Raw genomic sequence first — 22,395 nt, forward strand, 5'->3', positions numbered from 1 at the left:
CATAGGCAGCCAAACTGTTTGCAACTCGGTTACATGCTCTATTACAAACGGAGATTACAGATTTAGTAAAATCAAAGTACAACAAATCTGGTGTTTACCTGAACAAAGCCCCATACGGACTCCTATCCCAAGCAGATGATCTAAGTGTTTCACTAAGAATTATTGCATCTATCTCCAAAACAATATGAGTCATTCCCAATTGGACAGCATGCTCCACACTGCGCAGCGCTCCTACTGCTTCTGCATGCAGTGGACTTGAAAGCCTTTGTAGCTTTCCAAACCCCACCTCAAAAACATCTCCTCTACTATTTCTTATTACACAACCTCCAGCCGCCAGTACCAGTGTTGTGGCTGTAAGAAGCTTCACAGTTGATCTTGAAAAATTCAGACTCAGGTGGTTTCCACTTTACATTGTATTTTTGGGAGATTTGTGTAATAAAAAAAAGAGGAAGAGAAAACCTTTTTGGGAGAGGGTTAAGGCCCAACCAGCCCACCTCCTCCCTCCCCCACGCCAACTCCTGTCCGTCCCGAGCCCCTCTCTCGTTTCTTTCTCTCATCCCCCTCTCCTTCCTCCTCTCCCATGGCTGCTCCTCCCTAGATCTCCCACTGCAGCACTCAATCCTTGGATGGGAGTAGCAAAACGGAACGAGGAGAGTAAGAGAAGCTCGAAGAGGTGTTTCTTTGGGGCTGATTTGCTTTCCCCCCTCACTTCCCGCGGCTAGGGTTTGGGGAAACCCAAGGTGAGCAAGATTTGCCCTTTTCCTACCCTAATTAGACGTTCATGGTGGAGTATGCCTTTAAGTTTAAGTGGATTAGAGGGGAGAGAGAAGATTTTTGGGTGTCTCCCTCGGATTTCAGTTTCGCTGTTGCTGTAGCTGTGTTGAGAGGATGGTTTGTGCTACTTAGAGGCCGAAATAAATCATGGGGTGAACTACAAAGTTGTAGGGAACATTCATATCTAGTAGTTCGTCGAATTTCGTGATTTTAGCCCAAAGTATTTGAGAGAGATGGATTTTATGAGCTAGCTGTTATTTTCTGACGAAAATCTGGACAGGGCTGAAATAAGGAGGATTATGAAAACCTTAAAGGCACAATTAGACTTTACAACCTTGGGGAACTTGTACTACTTTTCATTACCTTTTCAGATTGGTAAAGATTGTATTTTTATGATAAGTATAGCTTCAGTTTTAGATTTTATAAAATCAGTCTTCCTGTTTTGACAGCGGAATTTTTAGTAAGGTTAAGCTCTTCTTTAGGCCATCTTTTTTACCCTTTCAGCAAAGGTTTATACTACCAAAGTTGAAGGTTGTGGAGTTATCTACCTTCTGGTGAAGTTTCATAATTTTCGGACATACGGATTTTGGGGTACAAAATTATTTAGGCTTGTTGTCCTGATTTTCTAGACAGATTCATATGTCTGTTTTGAACTGCAATTTAGACCTTTTTAGAGGCCTGAGAAAAATAAAGTTTGTACACGAAACATTTAGTTCTTGGTCTATAGATTCCAGCATTGTATTTCTTTGCTGTCATAGCCTTTATGGATTAAATAGTACAAAAAGAGAAGCAGCAGTGCTGCACTTGGCTTAGGCCTCTTTTGCTTTTTGAGTGGGATGTAGGAGCGCACTTACCATAAGTACTTGTTGGTATGAGTCATTATCTAATCTTGCAATGTCAAAACAGGCGCGGATCGCGCTTAAAGCGGCATCTCTTCATCGGAGGCAAGTAAATGTAGCGGTGGTTGCTACTTGCTTTAACTTGTTATTTATTCTACCTCCACTTTAAAATTCAGAACCACAACTAATATAATATAATCTATTTAACCATGTTCTAATTGGGTTGATATATGTTCTATGGGTTCGATGTGAATATTTATGTTTCTCTATTCTGTGGTAATCTGAAAAGTTATACATGACTTTCATAACTATTGGGAAAGGTGTGAATATGTTTTTCTTCCTAACCAATGTAGCTATGTGGTGGGTATTTTTCTGTCTACTTTAACACGAGTGTCTATATACATAAAATATTTGTTGGATGATGGTTTTGATATTATGGTTGACGTTGATAAACTATTTACATATGGCATATACTTAGTAATTTATCCTATGTCATGTCTTCCCGTGAGTAAAATCTATGGAATGCTTGGCGGTTTACTAATGAGTGGGATGATTATAGTAGAGGTTATGTTCCCATAGTATATGATAATCTCTATGGTGTTTACGCTACCTATGTCTCCTAGTGTATCATACATTGGGTAAATTAGAGTTTGGATTGCGAATAAGGATCCAAGCAGTTTTCCTACTATTCTTTGGTATATGTGTAAAAATATAAGGATTGAACTTTGGGTTGACTAGCTCCATTTAGAAATGTTATTTTCTTCCTTTGATATGATAGATATGCTACGGGCTTGGATTATAAAATTAGAGTTCTTCTCTATGTTTAAATCACTTCTGGCTACATGCTATCCTATTTCCTTAAGATTAAGGAGATCTATAGACATGATGATATGATTAACTATTTGGTTGACGTTTGGCATATATGAGATTATATTATTATTTAATCATGATTGACACTATTTATATTACAGAAGCACTGCTTGTATCTCTCTATATTAATTATCATGGACTATTCTCTTTTCTCATCATGGTACATGGCATTTGGATCTGGAGTGTACGGTATTTGGATATTATTTGGATATGGCATCTATCTTATGGCATTACATCATGTTGCATTGCATTGCACTGCATTGGCATATGGAGTTATGTCGTGAACCTATGGTTCCGACCGTACCGGTACAACATCGTTTATTGGGCATAACGATGCAGCTTCATACCTTGTTGGGTATGAAGGCAGGAGTTCATATGCATCCATGTGCATACATTATTGGTTTGGCATAGAGATGCAGCTTCGTACCTTGATGGCTATGAAGGCAGGAGATCATGTGCATTTATATGCATTTCTGTATGGTTTTGGGAGTTGGATGTGAGGAAGTATATTGCGATATATTATGAATAGTTATGTCTCACGCTGTGCTATGGCTTATCGAACTTTGGATATACTATACGTGGATTGTATGGATACTTGGGTATTGGTTTAATGTAGTTGCATTGAAACTAACATGAGTGGAGATACTTTTCCTAGTGAGGTGAGTTACGATTTGGCTAAAGGGGTCGTGGAGTTATTATTTATTTTCCTTCCTTGCCATTTATAAGCCCTTCAATTTCTTTACATGTTATTTATTTGGTTATGGGATATGATCTACATTTATGCAACTGTATTTGTCGCGGTTGTTATGGTAATCTATATGTTATGGCTGGTGTGGGTGACTTTCTATTGTTCTATTAGGATCATAAACTATCGGTCAGGGGTAACTCACTACAAACTAATGCTATGTTTTCATACCATGATCACCTAATTCTTTGAGAAAGAAGCAGATATGCGAGGGCTATTCAACACTTGTTGCGACACTAAATGATTAATTAATCTGATGTGGTTTAAATATCTTGTTAAAGTAGTTTGCTTGCTGAGATTTTTCAATTTCACCCTTGTTTTCTTCCCTCTCAGGTTGTCCTTTGAAGAGAGTATGGGAATATGGGTTAGTTGCACATCCTACACTTTTGCAAGATCCCGCTAAGGCGGTTTGCCCTGAGTCCTAGAGTTGGTAGAGAACCCTTGCTAATGTTGTTAAAGATAGAGTTGTTTTGTCGGAGTATCACGCTTCAACATATTGTCTATCTATTGTTGCTTCCGCTTTGTGCTCGTTTCAAGGTTTATGCTATCAAAATTTTCAATTTTGGCTTCTTGAAGTGTAGTTGTGTAGTATCCTAGGATTGCGTGATACCTGGAGTGTTACAATTTGTGTGGGCAATTCCTGGAGCTTCTCCCACTCCAACAATGAAACTTTGTGTTACTACAAACTTCTGATACACTGGCCATTTTTTGCCCTTCATTAGCTATGTTTCTTGCCAACCACCATTGCCATAAAAAAAAATCAGAATCCTATGCTGCAATTTCTGCTCCAGGTTTACTGTTGTGCTCATTACTTCAGTTCCCTTCCTGCACTGCTCTAGCATCACTCTTACATTCTCAAGGTTCATTTGGCGCCAACATTGCTTAACTCTCTTGCACTTGAAAAAAGGTGGCCACAGTCCTCATCTAGGCAATTACACATTGGGCACACAGTATCAATTTTGACCCCTTTCCTTGCAATATTCCGGCGCACTGGCAAGCTATTGTGAGCCATTCTCCAGGCAAACATTTTAACCTTGTTTTGGAGTTTTATCTGCCACCAAAAGCTCCCTCCCTTTTCAATATTCGAACCAAAGGATGAAGCATCTCTATTCAGCTTGCTGTCCCTGATTTGCACTGCACGTTTATAAGCAGATTTGACAGAGAAGAGGCCTTTTGGGTCAAAATGCCAAGCTGGCCAATCCTCCATCTGCATATCAATGGGAATTGCAAGGATAGCTTGAGCATCTTCTGGCCAAAAGGTATCAAGGATTAATTGTTTTTTTTTCGCGACCGTGGGCATGTTTTGCATTAAGAGAGAAGAAAAAGAGGTCCGTACAAAGAGATAAGGAAAAGGGGTCCTTAACTCGCAGCAAACAAAAATAAAATGCCCTTACACGGCTATCATTTGGCGACCATGCAAGCTATTACAAGCTATTATCAAGGATTAACTGTTCATCCCAGCTTTCTGTCTGTGGATCAATCAACTCTGAAACTCTTGTCAGCAGAGACCGACCTCTTGGTGTAGCAAGTTTTCTGGTGTGTCCTCATGGCAGTCATGGATTAGACCAAATATTAACAGAACTTTCATTTCCAATTCTCCAAATGATCCCCTCCTTTAGCAACTCGACTCCTCTCAGAATACTTCTCCATGAATAAGAAATACCATCACAAGCTGTGCATCGAAGCATTCTTATGTTTGGGAAGTATTTGATGGCCCCTCATATTTAGAACGAGGCTCCCCTAACTTTTGCTGAGGCTCCCCGACCTTTTGCTTGTGGTCGCCAATGTGTGGGTCCAGATCAAAACATTAGTGACTCAATTGCAGAGGAAGAAAAACCAGATCAACCATTTCCCATATTTATAGGACGGTAAGATCTTACAAGGCAAGATTTCTATGAAATAATGTAGAAACCGGACCAAGTACTACAAAGTGGAGCATACAATTTTTCTAATTATTTCTATTAGTACAAAAAATGAAAACAAGAGCATGCTCTGTTAGGTAGTCAGGCTTTCCCAAAACACTGGACGTGCGGTGTTCGGTTCAGATAAGAGCAAAGCATCCTTGTTCAAGGCGATGATCTTGTAGCTCTGGCCTGGCGAGACGGTGATGTAAAATTTCCGTTAAAATATCGATATATGGTACACGGATTGTCGCATCGAGTGTAACAAGATGTTGGAGGACGTTCAGGTAGGGAAATTGGTGAGCTTCGGTGAGCAAGTTAAATGGATCTAGTGGATTTTAGAAATACTAACACCTATCTGTTTTCCGAAAGATAAGATTGGACGCCATGAAAATATCCGTAAGATATGATACAAGATTGTGTGAGTAGCTTACAGATGGGCACCAAGATTAAAAAAAAAAGAAGAAGAAAAAAATTTCTCAGCACGGCCAACTGTGCGCCGGCACATGGTTCTCCCTCCCTATCCCTAGACCGGGTCTTCCTGCACTACGGAGGCTGTCCAGTCCACAGTCCACAGCGCGGCGCAGGCGGCAGGCCGGCCGTCGCGTGGCTCGCTCGCTCGGTGGTACGCCTACGCTTATCCGGCGACGTGATCCACGATGCGAGCGAGACCGACACAGCTGGGACCCTGATCCTCGCGTCCTGCTCTGCTCTGCCTGCTCTACTTGACCCTGACGCCACCTTGTGCTGCTGAAGAGTTGGTCGTCTCTACCCGATCCGCATCCGCCTGATGAATCTTGAGGTGAGCCTGCCTCGCTCGTCATCCTGTTCCCCCTCCCGAAGAGTAGTGGTTTCGATCTCCTCCCTGATTCTGATGCTTCTTGTACTCCTGTTGAAGCTCGGGCCTCATCTGGATCAGGGTTCTCTTATAGATTCTTTTCCCTCTGAATGAGATTAGATTATTACATTGGGTTCCTCCTCGAGCTGCAATATGTCGTAGATCTGTGGTTATTTGTTGGTTCTGATGTAGTTTCCAGCCCATGATTTCTTCTCTCACGAGTAGCAGACCGTCCTTCGGGTTCATGGCCACAACTTGATAGGAGTGTTCGTTGTCCGCTCCCCGTGCTTGCCCAAAAGACTCATAGATTGCTTAATGTACGTTGTTCTCCTTTAATTAAGCACCTTTTTCAGTGTTTAGTTGAGCAATGAAGTGACTACATCGTTCTTTGCCTCTCGAACTGAAAAATAAAAAATGTTGGTTTAATTGATTGATATGCAATAGAGGTGGAGAAAGAGTTAACCGTGTAATTCTCCGATGTGAATCAAAGTGCAAGTTTTAGGGCTATTCCGTCCATAGCCTACTACTTTGCAGACTTGGAACTGGAGATCTTAGTTCTGCTGTTGCAATTTTACCACATTGCTATACGTTTTGCTAATGCTATGAAGCGTTCTCCACTTCCTTGGGAGTTGGGACTTCCAAGAAATTTAACTGATGGTCCAAATTTTCAGCAATCTACCATATATTTTGTTTTCGGAACAACATTTCACTAAAATCGGATATTGACACGTTTGATGACTTTGAAGATTTGTGGATATTTGTCAACTGGCATGCTGGGATATAACTGACAATTGTCCTCATGCCACAGCTGATTAGGTATAATCTCTTTTAGCCGCAACGAAGAGAAGGTGTGATCATGGCATCACTAAGTGCTGACCTTTTCTATGACATACTCAAGCGTCTTGATGCTGCAGCTCTGGCAAGAGCAGGCTGTGCTTGTGCTGACTTCCGTGCCATATCAAATGAAGAGGACTTGTGGGAGAATGCTTGCACATCTCTGTGGCCATCGACAAGACTTGATGATGTTAGGAGCTTGATTGTTTCTGTTGGTGGATTCAGGAAGTTCTATGCTGATTGTTTCACCCTTATATTGAACAAAGATGTTCCTGTAGTTCAGACAAATGAAACTAATCCCTTTGCAGAAGAATGGGCGGAGTCTGACTACTACTATGATGACATGGATGAGCTTGAAAACTCCCAGCCTTCAGACTTTGTATCTCTAATTGATGTATGGTACAAAGACCGTGTACTCTACTCGAAGGTCATATGGGGAATTCCCAACTCAGATGGTGCCAATGGATGGTTCTATAACTGTCCATTCCGTATAGACTTATTTCATCACTCAGCTGAGAACAACGAGAACAATAATGGAGAGGTATTTCTATCAACCATCAGTGACTTACCATTGGTGCCCTCAATGGAGCAAGAAAGGAAAGATGGGAAACTTTGGAGGGAACTGAATGATGGCATAAAGTTGAGCTGGATCATTGTCAACAGAAAGATGAAGCGGGCAGTGAACTTGACAAGTTGGCACCCACTGGGTGGGCAGAGGCACTGGCCGACTGATAGTGATTTTGTTCTACGGTTTGGATCTGTCCTTCCAGCAAAGGAGGTCCTGCCGTGCCAGGTAGCAGAATGCATTCTGCTGATGAAATTCCGCATGACAAGCATGGGGAATGAGGAAGCTGGAGAACCTTTGATGCTTGCATTGACAGAACTGAGTATGCAGATCGAAGACATGGGTGGTGTTCATCTCAATGGGCGTTGCAGCCTCCTCCTTCTCAAGGAGGCACTCAGCTGCCATCGGAGTAGGAATTATGATGAGGTGCTGGAGTCTTGCAATTTGTATCTGAAGGCACAGAGCGAGCTGAAAGAAGAGAAGATACGCAGCGAATGCCGGTTTGACACACTCTGTATTGTCAGTGGCATTACAATATTTGCTGCCATCTGCACCATGTGCTATAGAAAGTTTGAGAACGTTTGACTTAAGTTCCAGAGTTGCTGAATTCTACATGCGTAAAGCATTCTGTATAATGTGGATTTCAGAAATGATGTAATGCGTGCTTGTGAGCTGGTAAACACAGCCAACAAATTGCTGGGTATTAATTCACCTTTAGATCTTTCAGGGGGGAAATAACCTCATTTATGAAGATGAAAAGCAATTACAATTTCCTGCTAGCAAAATTCAGTTACTGCTACTGTACTCGCAATTGATTCAGAAACTGCAATAGTTCGCAGGAACTTAGTTCTTTTTTTTTTAAGGGCTAATTGGGAATTTTAACATCAGTTCATCACCACACATATATTCATACTTTGAAAGCGTACAGCATTTTGATAGCTGTTGCATTGTATATAAGATTAAAGAGCTACACCTATACGAGGTAATGGGACACTTTCTAGTGTCATTTCTAGATTATAAAACTCCTACGTTGCTCATCCAACTACGACAATGAAACATATCATAGCAATATCTGCCTTTAAGAGAACAATGGTTTACCATAAAGATCCTTCATGTCCCATGAGCACTGCTGCACTGCTGAGCGGTAAAGATGGTTAAGACTTAGACCCGTAGAACAGCACCAGACAATAGAAGCTTCTTAACAAAAATATGTTCCATACACCTTGGTGCCAATGCATCATCACCTTACAAAATTTCACTAGTAATGTCATTTACACCAAAAAAAAAATTTCGACGAAACCATTTGAACCAATTTGATAAACACAAAGAAAACAAAAACATAAACAGGCAATGCTCGGTAGGAGCTCAGAATAATGGAGGGGCCAGGGTTATGACCCCATGGACCTATATAACGTGCCCAAACCGTGTGCAAATAAAGAAGTACCCTATACAGCTCACAAAAACAGCAGAACAAGCTGCTGGTGATCATCCTTGCAACATGATGAGAATGCTGGATAACGTGGGCACTCTTCTGAAAAAAGAAGAGGTAGGAGTGTAGAATGGAAGGGATTATTCAGGGCCAGCCATGTTTCAGAAAAGATCGGCTTTCTTTTTCTGCAATTCTTGCTTCCACCTTGGCTGCTCATAGAATTCCTCTTTGGTCATACCAAACACAGTCTGGAATTCACTGTCCGCTAAATATGTCTGCAGGATCAAAACGAAGTTAGACTTTGAAATCGTTTGAAACATGACGGGCAGTAAATGTAGAAGAGGCTGCCATCATTATAATACATATTCCAATAAGAGACGATAACTATTAAAAAAGCATCATCAATTTAGGTGCATCTCTAAAAAAGCCCCAACTTAATCATTGTACTTCAATAAGAGAAAAATTCACTATTCCTTGTGTTCCACAGAACTGCTGGTTGTGCTACTTAGGGAATCATGGTTTAAGATGTCATGAGGAACTAATGAAGGCCTAAAATTTACTAAAAGCATCACTATCTTGCGGGTATAGATAAATCTGAACTATAAGGATAGAACGGTTCCATTATGGGTGTGCGTGTGGATTGAGTTGTAGGTGCTGTACTCTATGTGTTCTTAATGCGATGATACTCAGCTCTCCTTTGTATTCGATAAAAAAATAGAAAAGTTCCATTTTCTGGAGTTCTAGAAACAAGAATTTGGCTGTGATTATTATGTTCAAGTCTTCACTCTTTCATTTTGTACTTCTTTTCTAGTTCATTGTTTTTTTAGTTTTTGCAATAACCTTTGTACTCATAACTTCATTCTGTACTCATAACTAGCAGCAATTGCTGCAAAATGCCTACAATCCTGACTGTTATTTTCTAAATTTTAAGTATGAGAAATTAGTAACCAGCAGTTACCTCTCGGAAATTCGACTTTGATGCAGAGCTTATAATAAATTTCTAAAGCAAAGAAATTCTACTAGCTTGTCTTATGGGATGAGGAAATAGGATCCAATAAATACTAAAGTAAAATGCCCAATTCCTCTATAATTACAACAAATACTCAGCCCTTTCACAAGGAAATGAGGTAACAAAGAAAAACTTTTTTTCAAGGGTGCAGTAGAAGGTACAAACCTCTCTGCGCTTGTAGTCTATTCCACTAACAGGGTCGGTGGACTTCGATATCAAGCGTTCATAGCTAAAGATCGTCTGGCCTCCATTTTCGTTTGCAGTTTGTTCCTGTGAGACATCGGGCTCTGTCCTGCCATCTTCTGTGCCATCTGGCTCTATTTCTGATGGAGGAGAAGCAGGAGCTAATTCAGTCTTCGCAGCATCTGCATCAAGTGAAGGTGTCAACCTTTGGCATGAAACTAGGGGGGGGAAAGAATGTAACCACAGAATTCTCCTAGTGCCATCATCATCTACTTTCTGGCAGTTACTAAGTGCACCCTGTTCCACTATAAACAAAACGCAAAGAAACACAGTCAAAGCACTACAGCAGATTACAGATCTCCTTTTACTCTTCTACAGCGAACAAAACAGGCACGACTTTTAATATTTCTAAAAAAAAAAGGATGCAGAGAGCTAAAAGTATCCAATATTAGTTACCGGAGTTACTGGTGACACAGGAATAATATCAGCGATCTTTCTAATTTTATTGTCTTCCTAAAAGTATCGAAACTGCAAACCAAATTTTGGCCGACAAGGTGACAAGTCTTACCTGCTGTTGGGGACGCCCTACTGTGGTGGGGGCTATGAGATCCCTCGGCAGTCAAAACATTGGACAGTGCGGCAACAGCAGCAGCTCGTTGCGACCCTTGGCCTGAATGAGATTGTGTCTGGGATTTTGACGATGTATTAATGGAGGAGGACAAGGCAGCCATTGCTGATGCACGCTGAGTATGTCCGCCATCACCTGAGCTTGGGGGCCTCTCATCCGACTGAAACACAGTATTGGGTGGTTAGAAGATAACAAAAATTGGGACGGAAATTATTAGCAATACCTGTTTTCCCTGGGAAGATGGATTCAGAGCAGATGAAAGAGCTGCCAGTGCTGATGCCCTTTGAGTTGGCCCACCATCACCTGAGCTCTTAGGTCCACCCTGCAAGTAATTAAAAATGACATGAATGAAAAAAGAAAGAAAACAATATGAGTCACTTCGTAAATTGAAAAAGAAATGTGGACTTACCTCTGAACGCATTCCAAAAAGGACTGACAGTTTCTTCTCAAATGAATTCCCATGAATCTGTTTTAAGGATTGAACTTTTATGACATAACATAACAGGCGCAAGTAAAGAGAAAGGTATGGCCAGAAAACACATCATATTCATATTCAAAATAAGGGAAAAGTCTATTTACACTAACAACGAATAAGAAATGGTATTGTCATAACAATAAATATCCTTTGTGTAACTACACAAGTTACACAATTTATTTCTTATAGACAGAGATACATGTTCTGTATTCTCTTTCTATTTTCAAATTGAAATGTCAACACAACCCTGTGCAGCCTCCCCAAACCACGAAATTAATTCTATTGTGCAGTACAGCTCAACCTAAATTAGTGAAAAATAAAATTATGAAAGGCAACGATAATTAGTTCCTGTTTTCGTGAATTCATCTACATCCAGCTGATACCAAAAGTACTCTAACTATTAACAACAGAACGCTTTTTTCCCTCAAAAGGAACATGAGAAAGTTTTATGCTTGTATCATGTTACCCTTAAATAAAAAGGTAAAACCTTCAAAATATCAGCTATCTTATACATATATTGATAAATAGAGCAGAATTAGAAGCACAAGTTAAATTTTTGAAATACAGAAGTAAATATGTAAGAGTTACCACAGATCGTGTGCTATCCCAGGAGAAGTATGTCCTGAAGAAGCAAGGTTCATTTCCTTCAATGACTTTATAGAGAGGTACATCAGGAGAAATACCTTCAAAGGCCACTGCATGTTCTACATATTTCTGGAAGGGAAGTAGTCATTGCTAGGAGTTGAACGATAGTTAAAAAACTGAAAAACGGAAAAGTTAAACTTGATATCGCACCTCACCAATTTCAAATGCTTTCTGTTTCTCTTTTGTCTCCACACCCTGACCCATCCAAACAAAAACCTCAGAGTGTGTATCCAGTATCATCGTGTCTTCTGTCAACAAATCGTCTTGTGAAAAATTGAAAACTTCAGTAACCTGCATAAAAACGAGCTTTCAGAACGAGAATGATGGAAGCCTGGAACATGAAAATTTTAGATCAAATAAATACAGCAACAGACCTCTAGCTTCCCTGGTAAATGGCGAAGATGTTATTGTAATGAAGCAAAAAAAAAAGTAGAATTAGAGTCAATATAGAACATGAGAAACAGAATGTGATAGCAATAAGAGAAATGTGTATATAAGGGTTTCGATGACTACTAACCATTCCTAAGAGAGAAGGTATACAAATGAGGCTCTCTGATACCAACATCAGTTGAAACATTTTTGCTTGTATAATTCTGCTTTCCACCAATAGCTGACCAGAACGTAGAGTTCTCAGTTCCCTCCTTGCAATGTTTGACAGCAACACCAGGCTGTAAGATTGGGAGTACGAATAATCTTAGTGAGTAATAGTGGCCAGGGTAAGGAAGTATCAATTACTTTCAGTTTTATCAGAGCAACCGGGGAAGGAGGATTTAACACCAACATAGTTATGTGACAGAGTTGGAGTTGTCAAGTATGCTACAACATTTTACCACATGAAAAATGAAATCAGTATAACTTTTGGAAGTATAATAACGAAAAATAGATACCCATTGATGACAGCAATTGTGAATAACAATCATAATTCAAATATAATAGACATTAATCAGCGGTTTATTATGTAAACACTACTCCTGACTAAAATAAAAAAACAAGGAATATAAATGTTAACATATTATCGTATATTATTGTTTCGCTGGTTACCTTGGAATGCATATTGCAAAACCAAATTATATATCTTGTCTTTCATGTATAGCAGGTTCATGATATCAGATTCACATCCAAGGTATTCTGATTTCAAAATAATTTATTATTTTCGGTTATTCATACTTCATATGTCCTAAAAGACTAAGACCAAGTAAATTGTAATAGAGGGTACTATTAAAAATAGGAATATCATAATCGGTTTCATTGCTCCTTACCTTCAAAAACTCGGCAACTTTACCAGCCCATTGTTGTTGTTCATAGGAACTTGAGTTGCCAATCCATATAAACATCGCATTTTTGGATTGCAAAATGAAACAATCCGTGGAACTCAAGGACATTGAGACCTGGAAAGTAAAAATAACTATAAGTTCAAGGGAGTAACATTTTGTGTTGTTCTTAGTTCTTTATAGTTTGAGTGTGCGTTAGCTAAGGATAAAGCTGCTTGTTATTAGAAATGAGAAACTCATCTATTACTATGCCCAAAGGGGCAAATATGAAGAACGTAAAAAAGTGCAGATAGAACCCTAGACTATTGATTAATTACACAAAGTATATATACATCAAACACTTAGGGATGGCAATGGGTATAAATCCACTGGGTTTTGCCGTCGCAGACCTAGACCCATGAAAATTTCTAAACCCATTAAAAACCCATACTGTGATGGGTTTTTGAATTTTGTCAAAACCCGTGCCCGTCGGGTTAACTGATACCCACGGGTCTCCTGTGGGTCTATACTTTATTATACTATCTTTTATCATAATCATCAAGTTTAATATAATAATTATAAGTTTATAGTGTATAGAAATACATGATAAGCAAGAATTTCATTGTTCACTAAAATTACTAGAGGGAAAATAAATATAAATAACAAGTTTTATATTCAAGTGATCATGACACCATACAAAGTCACCAATCCATCATATGCATACAAAACACTACAGCAACAAAGCAACAACATCCCTAGCAGCCATCAAAACATTCAAGGTTCACCAAAATAAGAAGTGAAAGAGAAGGGATATTAAGTTTATTATAAATTTATAAAATAAAATAACAATTGCACTAGGTCGGACCGGGTTTAAAAAAACCATGGGTCTATAGGTTCGGGTATTATAGGAACAAACTCATGCCCATAAACCCAACAGGTAGGACTTTGTACCCATTAACAAACCCATGGGTAAGAAAATTGACCCATACCCATACCCTAATATAATAGAGTAAAAAACCCATCAGGTTTCGGGTACCATTGCCATCCCTGCTAACACTTATATGCATTCTTTAAGTCCAACTGCCCAAAAGAACACTGTAAAACACAATGAGAATGCTAGTATGCAGGACCATTAAGAGAAGAACATAGCAATTCCATCAAGTATATTTCCATACTTCAGAAACAAAAGCGATTGAAGTATGTTTACCCACATTTTCTTATAGATTAAGCTTTTGGATGAGCTGATAGTTGTAAAAATTTAAATATGTTATAAGAGACAAAAATCTTGAGTTCGAGACCAAATGCATTGTTGACCAAGAAACTTGTTGTGCCCCATTTCTTGTCCACACCACAGGCCTAATGGAGGTTAGACATGAGGGATGTGCTGAAGTATTATTATGCCTAGTTTTCCTCATTAGATTAAGCTTTAAGTATGGAAAGTGAACAAAGTCAAGAAAAAAATTAATCTCATTTTAATATCTTTATAAGAACGGGTTTAGGTAATAATACCGCATCAACTTGAAGTGTCTTATTGTTATGAACTGATGTTCCAGAAACTCGAATGAGAGCAATGCCATCAGCACAGTATGTTTCATCCTTCAGACCCTTTTCTTCTACAAATTTCTTGTAACCAGAGCTAATGCCACCCTGCATGATTTACCAAATATATTTATCTGATAATAAAATTATTCTTCAGCTCTATAGACTGCTCCATGAGTTCCTTTGTGGAGCAGCACTCATTTGTCATTAAACATGGCACAGTCACAGTGAGGATCATACCTTAAGAATAACCATTGGCTGAAAAAGTGCAACAAATTGAGGTGGCTCTTTTCCTTGATAAATACGACCCTAAAATGATGCAACCAATACATGAAACTCCTCCATAGGAAATGTTGTATGTGTCACAAAAAAAAAGAATACAGTACCAGGACAGGTCTTCCTTTCATCGAATTCCAAAGGGTATTAGTCATTTGAAAAACCATCTCTTGATCTTCCTATGTGATATAAACCAAGGGTAAGTTCATGCATCACAGAACAGTTGTATGGGTAACTAAGTTCACCATGAACCCTTGTATAGTATATATGCCATTACTATTACAATATGTAAAGTAAAGGATCAACACTAATCAAACTAGCACAAGTTTTTCTTGTGTGTGTGTGTGGGGGGGGGGGGGGGCAGGTTAGAGAATTTGAGCTGCGTCTTAAGCATTTATATACATAAACTATAATTACCTGGAGACTGTGTTTTCCAATCCAATAAGTTAGATAGAACTCTTCTTTTTTGTCACCAGAATGATATGTGTAAAGAACAATATAACAGTCTCCACTGTAGAATTTTCCAAGTTCCTCCTTTGGAAGAGCAGTCTTTGCACTGCCATTAATACACCAAACCTGAAATATTGAGATTGTTCTTATGGTTTCATTTATATTAATGCATTCCCTAATCCCTTTTGTACTTGACAAGAAAATGCAACTTAGAAAGTAAAAAGCAAGTTCAGCTAAACCTCAGGTTTTCCACCACCATCTAGCAAAGGAGGAACTTCATCATTTACTGGCGCACTACTTTTTGAGATTCCTTTGACATCGACACCTTTCTGCTTCAGTAGTGCTACATAAGACATATGCTATTAATAATGACAAAAGGTCAATTTTAACATACCAATAAATAAATATATTACCTGTAACTTTTATCCGGCCTTCCTCTGTGCTGGCATTCCCTGCCGTGTTGCTTACTGGCCATGACTCAAACTTAGATTTGAATGTATGATTCTCATAACCTTGAATCACTTGAGTTATTCTTGTTGTCTTTGGCCTATTTTCTTTAATAATGAATTTCTACAGGAGGTAATTTTTATATAAGGAAAAAAAATTCAAGGCAACAAACCAAGCAATTTGGGTTCTAGGTTTTACCTCAACCGCTGCACTGGCAGTTTTCCTGTCCTCCACCTGTGTTACCCGACCAACCCACACAAATAGTTCAGCCCCACAATCAAGTAAAAAGCATTTATTGTTCTCCAGAATTGATTTTGTAAGAACAATGTCTTCTAACTTCAATTGGCCATTATTGATACTGCAAACATAACAATTAACAGTATGGAATAAAACTATTGGATTAATAAATAAAAGATGTTCGCCTGTGCGATCGAGAAAAAACAAAAGTAAAATAAAAGATGAAGAATTGAAGAATAGGAAGGCATATATAAAAACATACATAGGGCAGTCAGACGTAAAGGTAAAGTAATAGGCTTATGAACCAACTAGAGTCTTGAATTATGCTGCGCAATTTAGTGCGGTAAAATTCTACAAACATCCAAGAAGAACTATATAAAGCACCAGACCAACAAACTTTTGTACTAAATTTCCAAAAGAATTCATCTGTGTTCAAGAAATGAACTTCTGTAGAAGAGTAAGCTGTAAATTCAGCAGAACAAAATATATTACTAATCTTGGTTCTCTCCTCCAAAAAATGTGTTCGTCAGAAAGTTACAAGTGGTACTAACTTGAAGCAAACCAAATACATTTTATTAACAAGTGTCTTTGTGCTCGCCAGACCTATCAGTAACCTCCTTTACCTGGGCTGGTGAATTTTAAAATACCATCTCACACTTCAGAGTGCTTATATGTGACGTTAAGTGATTTAGCTAAGCCCCATCTCAACCATCCAGCCCACACTCAGTTCAGTGATCTCTTGCTGCCAATTATTCACTGGGACTCGTGTAAGCAATGCATTAGGCAAATTTTGACACAGATTTTGATTGTCCTTAAGTGTCACCATGAAAATTCGAAAGCATCATAAGAAAAACTCTGCAGCTCTTGCGAGTCAGGAACAACTGTTTTCAGAAAGGCAGTACCTGTAAAGCTTTGGTGCTGTAGTTTCAAGAACAACATCGTCATCACTTGTAGCCTTCTTACCTATTGGTGCAAAACCTCCGAAAAGGACCCAGAATTCACCGGAATCTGATTCCGCTTGCAATTTCCCATCATCTATTATTGAGAAAAAAGGTATCAGTGAAGTCTGTGGACTTGATGAGGTTTTACATGTATGAAATTTATGTGCAGGTCATCTCACCAACAATTGCAACGTTACACACTCCATCATGATATTTCTCCTTTAAATGTTGAATCACTTCCAAAGCTTTGGCTCTTTCTTGAATATTGGAGTTTGCACCATTGAATTGATATATTTTCTTTTCAGTATCCAAGATAAAGACATCGTCATGGTTCAATGATGAACGAGAAAAGGGAACCTGAATAAAGAAGTCATTTAGTTAATGCATCACAAGGATTGACTTAAATAGTTGATTAAACATAAATGAAGCAAGGAGGTGGAACACAGTGCACCTCTTTAACTCTGATAGCTCTCTTCCCTTTGCAAATGTACAGCCGTGTTTCAAACTTCTCCTCTTCTGGCTTTTTAAACCCAGAAGCAAATCCTCCCTCCATGGGTATGATGCATGGCTTGAAGTATGACAGGAATTTATCAGATTCATAGCCTTGTGGTTCCCTGTGCTGCACTGCACGACCCCCAAGCATGGTGTCAAGCTCGATTGTCTTGATTGCTGCAGTTCCAGCTTCATCCTGCATAACATCAATGCAAGAAGTGGGCATGGAATTTGACTTATAACCTAGAAAATCTGAGGTGTTATAGAAAAACTACCTGGCTAGAATCTTTTCCAATCCAGAAGTGGATGTCAAGAAGATAGGCACCTCCTTTGTTACAAGTCGTCTAAAACAGGACAGATGCATAAAAAAAATCTTGTTTCTAAAGAGAACTACAAAAATGCCTATAGAAAAAAAAGGAAGAGAATCAAAACTACCTGCAGAACTATATACGAATCTCCACAGTAGAATTTACCATAATCTGATTTTGGCAAAGGAACTGGCTTAAAATCTTCAATCCTCCATATTTCTGTCCCTCTGTATTTAAGTTAAGGGGAATAACAACATAAAGAGAACAGAGAAGTTTTGACTGGAAAGATAAAACAGACAAAATAAACCAGCAGCCTATTTCAAGACATCTAAGTAAAGGATACGGTTTATGGCCAACTCCTTGAAACGCAGGCTCAAGCACCACTTTTGCATTTGACATTGCACTGGAGTCTTACAGAAGTTGCCAACTTCAGAGAGGCACCAACCACCAAACAAAGGCCACAGAACACTAGAAAGCCGTGAACTGCAAAAGCGCATTGAATGAGATTGAAAAACCATTAGGAACAGTGTAATCTAAAACTCCTAGATACAGAACACTGTACAAGGTCATATCTGCAAACAGATTTGTTTTCAGTTAAGAGATATGTGCAGCGCTTCTATACGGAAGACTGGATGACATGCAGCAAAACTTATCAAAGTTTACAGAACCCACCAAATCAAACTCGTTAAAGGTCATGTACTGATTTCACAGTGTCAGATTAGAAAGCATGTCAATTTTAGTGTGCATCAGGAACTCAACTATGTGGATCCAAGGATGTGAGTGCAAGAATTGGTGCGACCGTACATAGAACCGTACATGCTCATTTATGAACAAAACTACCACGGCAACCATCAACGAAAAATGTGAGCGCGACGAAACCTTTTGAGTTTTTAAGGGACATGCCTCCCCAGTAACAGAATTGGTGCGCAGTGCCACAGTGACTAAAAATTGGTGGATTCATGCCAAAGTAGCGGCGGCAGAAGTGACCGTAGATCAACCTCAACATCACAAAGCATATATGCGTATTGTGTGTGTGTGTGTGTGTGTGTGTGTGTACATGGACGCATACGCAACACTAGGCACGCAAGCAGCAACCGCCGCCTCGTGCGCGGCTGCGCGCCATCTAGCTAGCGTGGCAGGCTGGCAGCCTCCCCACTCGGCTACCGATCCAGAGCAGGGACGTTACACTACTGCACTTGCCAGATGTAGCCGGTGTGTCAATGCACAGGCAACGGCGAAATCCGTGACGCCAACCGCCAGCGCCGCCGCGTTAGTGAGGATCCACCGGCTGGCCACTCCGCGTTTCGATCGGGCTGCATCGATGGCAAACAAGAGATCTCTCGACCACCAACGCCAAAGGCATATCACCCCGCGGGCCGCCGTCGTCACGGGGGTGTGGCGGCCCGAAACCGATCGCGCGAGTGGAGAGAAAACAGAGGGAACCCAAAACCAACCGTGTCCGTCGGAGGGGGGGGTACCTGGCCGGGCGAGAGGGAGGGGATCGCCGGTGAGAGGCGGCGGCCGGCGGGGTCGAGCGGGCGGGATAGCGTGGAGCCGTAGAGCGAGGGGGCGGGGAGGTGGCAGGCGCCGCGGCAGAAAGAGAGGGAGCGAGGGCGGTGGTGCCCGTGCCTCGGAACCGGACTTGGAACGGAACGGGTGGACGGGGTGTTCCGCGACGCCGCGCGTTTTGCGCCTGCCCGGTTTTAGAATGGCCCCGCTATTTATACGCGCCCGGGCGGCAGGGGGAGGACGAGTGGACGACGGCTTGGTCGGTGGCAAGGGGCGAGCTCGTACTACTCTACTGACTACTCAGTACTTGTGTATAATATAAGTAGTGTTTTTTAAGAAAAGTAGGAGTACTTGTAGTAGTTAAGTAATCGGTACGTGCGTGTGGGAGTGGGAGAGAATGGGATGTGCGGTCGTTTTACCTGCAACATCGTTCGTTTGCCAAAATGCTCATGGAATCTGGAGAGAGCTTGGCCAACTTTTGTACGAGATGAGTAAAGATTTATCTCTGAAGATTACAGGATGGATAAGTCTCCGTCCAAAGAAACTGATGGGAGAAAGTTTTGTACCAGGTGACGGACTCATGTGTCCGGGGAAAGCTAATTTCAGCTCACGAGGAAAGCCAGCTCCCCAGCTCGGCTCAGCTGTGTCCGGGGACCGTGGACGTACACCACACTGCAGCTATCAAAATCGATTGCTAGCTCGATCGGGCCAGAGGTGACTGTCTGTCACAAGATTCTTCTAGCGCCGAATCCGCATGCATGATCGCCGTCAGGTCAGGCCGTCAGGGCCCAGCGGCTTCGCATGATCGAAGGCGATAATTGCGAGCTTTCGGCCGGCCGGTCGTCGGACGGGGCAGGCACGCACCCACCATCAACTCAACCTCAACTGACGCGCTGCGAGAGCCGACATCCGGAATAATCAGGCGGCGTACGGGTTCACGCACGGCCGCCAGGGATGATGCCCATCTGCCATCGGCGATCCGGCAGCCGGGTCCGGGCGCGTGCGTGTTTCCACTGTTCCACACGTACGCCGCGTCGCCGCCGCGTGCCCACTCGTGTCGTGCGGCCCGCAGGCAGCACGGTGGACCGCTATCGGGCCGGGCGCGAGGTCGAAATCTATACGTCGCGCATGCAGGTGGCAGCCAACGCATCGGAGAAGCGCCTTCGCCTGTGTTCATCTTCTTCCGTGAGCGGATAGAGGGGAGCGGCCGCCGACGAGCTAGGGGATGGGAGGAGGTGGCCGGGGAGGGATGGTAGGTGGGTGGCCGCAGGTCGCCGGCAGCCGGGTAGTGGTTGAGGTGGTGAAGCCTTTAGGTTCCGGGGTTGCCGGGACTTCCATGGCTGACGGTCCTAGAGAAGGGGGCCAGCTGTGATGGCGGCCTGGCGGTGGCGGCGGTTTGGCTGACTGAGGGCGAGCTGGATATCCGGCGGGCGGTGGACGGATGGCGCGGCAGCGGTGGACGAACGGCGTGGCAGCGAGCTTGGTTAGCGTCGGCGATGGTGGAGGGTGGTGGCGGAGACGCCGGAGGCGGGGACACTCGCTACTGCGATTGGATCATTCCGATCACACGCGACGAGGAACAAACACCTCCGTGCGCGAGGGACACACATTGCAAGTTCGCAACGTGTTGAGAAATGGAGCGAATATGCTATTCTCTTGCAATCAGGCATGTCTAGATGTATCACCGCTGTAATATTTGAACTTTAGATACACTAATTTGCTAAGTTATTGTACTAAATTAAGTATTTTACAAGTTGTTGGATCGATATACATGTATCTTCCAAGTCATTATATGGTGGATGCAATTTATTCCAACTAAAGTATTTATATTAAAATAATTTTATATTTGTAGAAATTAATATGTATGCATAAGAAGGGCGTCTATTTTAAAAATTCAAATAAACAACTACAATTGGTATCACACACATTAAAATTATTCAATAACAAAAACAAAGGTCAAGCTCCAATAACCACAGAAATATAAATGTTGAATTTTTGTAACCTCGACTCAACTATCTTCAAAACCAAAATATCATTCAATATAAATATTTGGAATGAATTCATTTATGAAATGCAGCATTTTTATAGTACATTTTTTAGGAGATCATTTTCACATATGCTTATTCATATATGAAACTGTACTACACAACTATCTAAATGGCCAAGTCAAGCTCTTTTTGGCGTCCTTCTTGAACAAAAGGTCAAATAACAATAGATCTTGTCCAAAACCATCTCCAGCCTATGCACCCTTTGTCTTCAAAGAATCCATCATATCATTTTGAGATCTCACATAAATTTCTGATAGGTCAAAAAAAATATCAAATTTCAGATGGAAGGAGTTAGAAGCTAACTAGTTATATCAGGAAGTATTCATAAATGCCCACTGTGACTCCAGGCTGATCAGACTCGGAAACCACAATAAGATGTTCTATGTTTTTCACATAATGCCACGTCCAAATGCATCAGATCAGGATCCACTGAATAATGCAGAGTAACATATTGAATTTTAACACAAACGGGCTAACTGAATAATGCAGAGGAATAAATTCAATTTTAACTTACACCGGCTAACCAACTGAATAATGTAGATAAGCAAAGAAGCACATATGCCAAATAGCTATGGAACACTGTTGTTGCAGATAGAGCACCTTACAATGATTTCCTTTTCTAGTGTCTCCATCAGACAAATTAGTTAAAGCTTTCAAAGCATACTGCAAGGTGAACAAATCAAAATGTTGTCAGACATCCTTCATGTTTTGAGTAGAATTTCATTAGCATGAATTCATATTTCTAGTTGGAATGCATGTTGAACTCTAAATATAAATTGTGTTTCAGAGCTAGTATCTAGTTGGAAGTATGCTACTTTGTATAATTGTTGTGGCAACATATATAGGACCCTTGTACAGCTCAAACTCCACCCCATCTTTCTCACAGAGGAGCATATATATCTTTTTTAGAGTACTAGCATGTTTAAAACATGTACTTTTTTCTCGAACACACAAGAGAGTTGCGTATCATTGCATTAAGAAGAAGAGATTGGCCAATTTACAACACCGATCACCCACCTTGGGCCAGAATGGGTGAAGGTTAAATAGAACTCATAGAAGACTCTTACACAAAGAGATAGAAGGTAGGACCTGACCAAAACACCCTAATGGCGTCTTCACTCTACCTGTCCTACACACAGGGCCCTCAGTCCCTTAGCTCCAGC

General features: G+C 40.9%; 2 protein-coding genes across 5 annotated transcripts; one reads left to right on the plus strand and one right to left on the minus strand.

Moving 5' to 3' along the window:
* The first annotated feature begins 485 nt into the window (after nt 1-485).
* Nucleotides 486-8,138, plus strand: LOC120690433 (probable F-box protein At2g36090). 4 transcript variants are annotated; one of them, XM_039973073.1, is made up of 3 exons: nt 486-740; nt 1,681-6,284; nt 6,776-8,138. In XM_039973073.1, the coding sequence occupies exon 3, from the start codon at nt 6,824-6,826 to the stop codon at nt 7,949-7,951; it is 1,128 nt and encodes a 375-aa protein (XP_039829007.1). In that variant the 5' UTR covers nt 486-740; nt 1,681-6,284; nt 6,776-6,823; the 3' UTR covers nt 7,952-8,138. The 4 variants fall into 4 exon arrangements, with proteins under 4 accessions (XP_039829007.1, XP_039829006.1, XP_039829009.1 ...); XM_039973072.1 differs by having other exon boundaries at nt 1,681-5,931; XM_039973075.1 differs by having other exon boundaries at nt 1,681-1,718.
* A 398-nt stretch (nt 8,139-8,536) lies between these two features.
* LOC120690432 (villin-2-like) lies at nt 8,537-19,355 on the minus strand. Its single transcript, XM_039973071.1, has 24 exons — nt 19,154-19,355; nt 18,019-18,158; nt 17,803-17,902; nt 17,643-17,711; nt 17,327-17,563; nt 17,055-17,232; nt 16,837-16,969; nt 15,896-16,055; nt 15,664-15,820; nt 15,490-15,593; nt 15,218-15,376; nt 14,911-14,979; nt 14,765-14,833; nt 14,495-14,632; nt 12,995-13,123; nt 12,253-12,403; nt 12,110-12,120; nt 11,886-12,026; nt 11,679-11,804; nt 11,025-11,081; nt 10,839-10,937; nt 10,556-10,775; nt 9,970-10,169; nt 8,537-9,070 (listed from the first exon to the last, which is right to left on the minus strand). The coding sequence occupies exons 2-24, from the start codon at nt 18,072-18,074 to the stop codon at nt 8,957-8,959; spliced, it is 2,877 nt and encodes a 958-aa protein (XP_039829005.1). The 5' UTR covers nt 18,075-18,158; nt 19,154-19,355; the 3' UTR covers nt 8,537-8,956.
* Between the last annotated feature and the right edge of the window lie 3,040 nt (nt 19,356-22,395).

Source organism: Panicum virgatum, chromosome 9N (assembly GCF_016808335.1).
Source record: "Panicum virgatum strain AP13 chromosome 9N, P.virgatum_v5, whole genome shotgun sequence".
Classification (NCBI taxonomy): Eukaryota; Viridiplantae; Streptophyta; class Magnoliopsida; order Poales; family Poaceae; genus Panicum; species Panicum virgatum.

Bases quoted from the DNA above. Each gene is read 5' to 3' on its own strand.
- LOC120690433 (XM_039973073.1), top strand. From the start codon at position 6,824: ATGGCATCACTAAGTGCTGACCTTTTCTATGACATACTCAAGCGTCTT.
- LOC120690432 (XM_039973071.1), bottom strand. From the start codon at position 18,074: ATGTCAAATGCAAAAGTGGTGCTTGAGCCTGCGTTTCAAGGAGTTGGC. The intron at 14,980-15,217 runs GTAATTATAGTT...TATATCACATAG, and splicing joins TTGGAAAACACAGTCTCCAG to GAAGATCAAGAGATGGTTTT. The intron at 13,124-14,494 runs GTATTATTACCT...TTTACTTTCCAG, and splicing joins AGACACTTCAAGTTGATGCG to GTCTCAATGTCCTTGAGTTC.